Genomic DNA, 1,072 nt, shown 5'->3' with positions numbered 1-1,072 from the left:
TGTTGGTGCTGGTAATGATGTTGATGCTTGTGGCGGAGATGGTGGTTGTGGCATGGCAGCTGATGATGGTGATAACAATGGTGGTGCTGTTACTGTTGCTGTTGTTGTTGTTGTTGTTGTTGTTGTTGTTGTTGTTGTTGTTGTTGTTGTTGTAGCTGCTGCTGCTGCTGCTGTTGCTGCTGGTAGTGAAGGTGATGGTGGTGCTGGTCGTCGTCGTCGTCATGGTGTTGCTGGTGCTGGTGATGACGATGATGATGATGACAATGATGATGACGACGACGACGACGATGATGATGATGATGATGACGATGATGACGACGATGATGATGATGATGATGACGATGATGACGATGATGGCGATGATGACGACGACGACTGCATGGGTATTACTGGTTGTTGTTATGATAGTGATGATGGTCATTGTAATTCTGCTGTTAGTTGCCACTGTTGTGGTTGATGTTGTTGCTTTTGTTGTCTTTTTTTGTTTTTGTTAGTGTTGGGCGGGGCCGGAGTGACGCTACAACTGTTGCTAGACTAACTGTGAGTGCGTATGGCCGTAATTGGGTGATGAAATAATTAACGATAATGAAAGCGGGATAATTGTTGGTTGGGAATGGCAGCTGATAGGATAGCGTTCGTGGTGGCGGCGGTTGCGGTGACAGCGAAGGCGGCGTGTAGTAGTAGCAGCAGCAGCAGTAGTAGTAGTAGTAGTAGTAGTAGTAGTAGTAGTAGTAGTAGTAGTAGTAGTAGTAGTAGTAGTGGTGGTGGTGGTGGTGGTGGTGGAGGAGGAGGTGATGAGGCTTATGATGGCGATGGGGAAAGTAGAGATGATGATGATGATGGCGGTGATGATGATGATGATGATGATGATGATGATGATGATGATGATGATGATGATGGCGATGACGACGACCATGATGACAATTGAAGATTATGATGATGAAATAGAGGTAGTAGCGACAAGGACGGCGGTGATAGTTCAAGGTGACAGACGTTGGCAACTACAGTTGTGGTGGTCGTGGTGAATGGATTGATAGAGTACAACATTGATGCGATGAAAATGGTAGGGAAT

At 46.1% G+C, this 1,072-nt stretch overlaps 1 protein-coding gene across 1 annotated transcript in view; it reads right to left on the bottom strand.

The window, feature by feature from the left end:
• The window catches only part of LOC128247837 (salivary glue protein Sgs-3-like), an 11,934-nt gene that overhangs the window by 10,173 nt on the left and 689 nt on the right, over positions 1-1,072 (bottom strand). The window contains exons 2-3 of the mRNA XM_052968026.1: positions 536-800; positions 88-141 (exon numbers count right to left, since the gene is read on the bottom strand). Of these exons, the coding sequence (XP_052823986.1) occupies positions 88-141; positions 536-800 (319 nt within the window). The remainder of the gene's footprint in view (positions 1-87; positions 142-535; positions 801-1,072) is intronic.

The sequence above is a fragment of the Octopus bimaculoides genome, chromosome 5, assembly GCF_001194135.2.
Source record: "Octopus bimaculoides isolate UCB-OBI-ISO-001 chromosome 5, ASM119413v2, whole genome shotgun sequence".
In the NCBI taxonomy this organism is placed as follows: domain Eukaryota; kingdom Metazoa; phylum Mollusca; class Cephalopoda; order Octopoda; family Octopodidae; genus Octopus; species Octopus bimaculoides.
Note: the sequence above shows the minus strand (reverse complement) of the source record. Positions and strands in the feature narration are given on the sequence as shown.